General features: G+C 28.0%; 1 protein-coding gene across 1 annotated transcript in view; it reads right to left on the bottom strand.

Moving 5' to 3' along the window:
* Window positions 1-2,500, bottom strand: part of myo1ha (myosin IHa) — a 41,240-nt gene that overhangs the window by 17,414 nt on the left and 21,326 nt on the right. Inside the window, exons 15-16 of the mRNA XM_061906501.1 lie at window positions 297-391; window positions 164-210 (exon numbers count right to left, since the gene is read on the bottom strand). Of these exons, the coding sequence (XP_061762485.1) occupies window positions 164-210; window positions 297-391 (142 nt within the window). The remainder of the gene's footprint in view (window positions 1-163; window positions 211-296; window positions 392-2,500) is intronic.

The following is a 2,500-nucleotide window of genomic DNA, read 5'->3' as shown; positions in this document are numbered from 1 at the left end:
GAAGAGTTGTTTAGTAGCCCATACAATTAATACAACGATATGATGGCTACAGTTTGATAGAATGATGTGTTATTTTTTTTATTATTATTCATCACAACAATGGATTCTGTTTGACTTTGAAGATGCCACAGTGAAAGGACAAAAAATGAAGTTCATTACTTACATCTTTGATATTTCTGTATAAGAGGTCATTATTTTTGTCCAGAAAACCTGTAATAGATAATACATTTAAAAGTCTGTTTGAAAATGAATTGAATATTTGAGTAACATTAAGCCATAAACTTTCTTTAATTTACCCACAACACAGTAGGTGACCTCCCCAGCATAATGCAAGAGACGAAAATCTCCTCGTTCCAGCGTCCTGCGTGTCTTCTTGTCCGCCAGCTTGTGTCTGCAATCCGAGAGGACAAGAAAGACGATGAAGAGTTTCTTTTCAGCTCACTCACATTTCTAGAGGGAATGTCCCTTTAAAGGACCCATATCATCCACATGACCCACATTGTATGTAAATGAACATGTGTATATATACTTATATATGTATATATGAATATATGCTTATATATATACACATACTGTATACATGGATATATATATATACATATATATATACACATGTATATGTATATAATATATATATATATATACACCGCTTATTCCCTTTGGGGTCGCGGGGTGCGCTGGTGCCTATCTCAGCTACAGTACACCCAGAACAAGTCGCCACCTCTTCGCAGATATATATATATATATATATATATATATATATATATATATATAGTTTGATAATATATATATGCATGAATGTATACAAATAAATGTATATATATACACTTAACTGTAAATATATACATATGTGTTTATAAATATATATATATTTATACATATACATATATATATATATATATATATATATATACATATACATATATATATATATATACAGTATATTTATGTATAGTCGAGGTTTCTATGGTTTATCCGTTATACAGTGCTTGATACCTGGGTTGAGCGGAATATATGTTAGGTCAGGAAAAAACACAAAAGCTATTTCATATATAAACATACGTTTATATACGTAGATGTATATTTATTAATTTATTTACATATACATACATATATACTGTATATACATACATATATATACTGTAAATATATACATAAATATATATACGTATCTATACATATATAGACGATGAAGAGTTTCTTTTCAGCTCACTCACATTTCTAGAGGGAATGTCCCTTTAAAGGACCCATATCATCCACATGACCCACATTGTATGTAAATGAACATGTGTATATATACTTATATATGTATATATGAATATATGCTCATATATATACACATACTGTATACATGGATATATATATATATACATATATATATACACATGTATATGTATATAATATATATATATATATATATATATATATACACACCGCTTATTCCCTTTGGGGTCGCGGGGTGCGCTAGTGCCTATCTCAGCTACAGTACACCCAGAACAAGTCGCCACCTCATCGCAGATATATATATATATATATATATATATATATAGTTTGATAATATATATATGCATGAATGTATACAAATAAATGTATATATATACACTTAACTGTAAATATATACATATATGTGTTTATAAATATATATATATACATATATATATATATATATATATATATATATATATACAGTATATTTATGTATAGTCGAGGTTTCTATGGTTTATCCGTTATAGAGTGCTTGATACCTGGGTTGAGCGGAATATATGTTAGGTCAGGAAAAAACACAAAAGCTATTTCATATATAAACATACGTTTACATACGTAGATGTATATTTATTAATTTATTTACATATACATACATATATACTGTATATACATACATATATATACTGTAAATATATACATAAATATATATACGTATCTATACATATATAGACATATATCATATATACACGTGTATATATATATACATATATACGTATATATATACGTATATGTTTGTATATATATACACGTATATATACGTATATATGTATATATATATATATATATTTGTCACCGACGTCCCACTGGGTCATTATTGTCACCGATGTATTCCATTTTAGAATAAGGCTGTAACATAACAAATTATGGAAAAAGTGAAGCGCAGTGAATGCATTTAGGACACCTGAACAAAATCTTAAGTATTCCCATATTGGCTGGAATATCCACCGCCATTTTATATATATATATATATATATATATATATATATATATATATATATATATATATATATATATATATATATATATTTATATATAAGGTTCTAAGGTTCTCATAGTCATCATTGTCACCGACGTCCCACTGGGTCATTATTGTCACCAATGTCCCACTGGGTGTGAGTTTTCCTTGCCCTTATGTGGGCCTACCGAGGATGTCGTGGTGGTTTGTGCAGCCCTTTGAGACACTAGTGATTTAGGGCTATATAAGTAAACATTGATTGATTGATTGATATATATA

The sequence above is a fragment of the Nerophis ophidion genome, linkage group LG07 (assembly GCF_033978795.1).
Source record: "Nerophis ophidion isolate RoL-2023_Sa linkage group LG07, RoL_Noph_v1.0, whole genome shotgun sequence".
NCBI lineage: Eukaryota > Metazoa > Chordata > Actinopteri > Syngnathiformes > Syngnathidae > Nerophis > Nerophis ophidion.
This window is presented reverse-complemented; position numbering and strand designations above follow the sequence as displayed.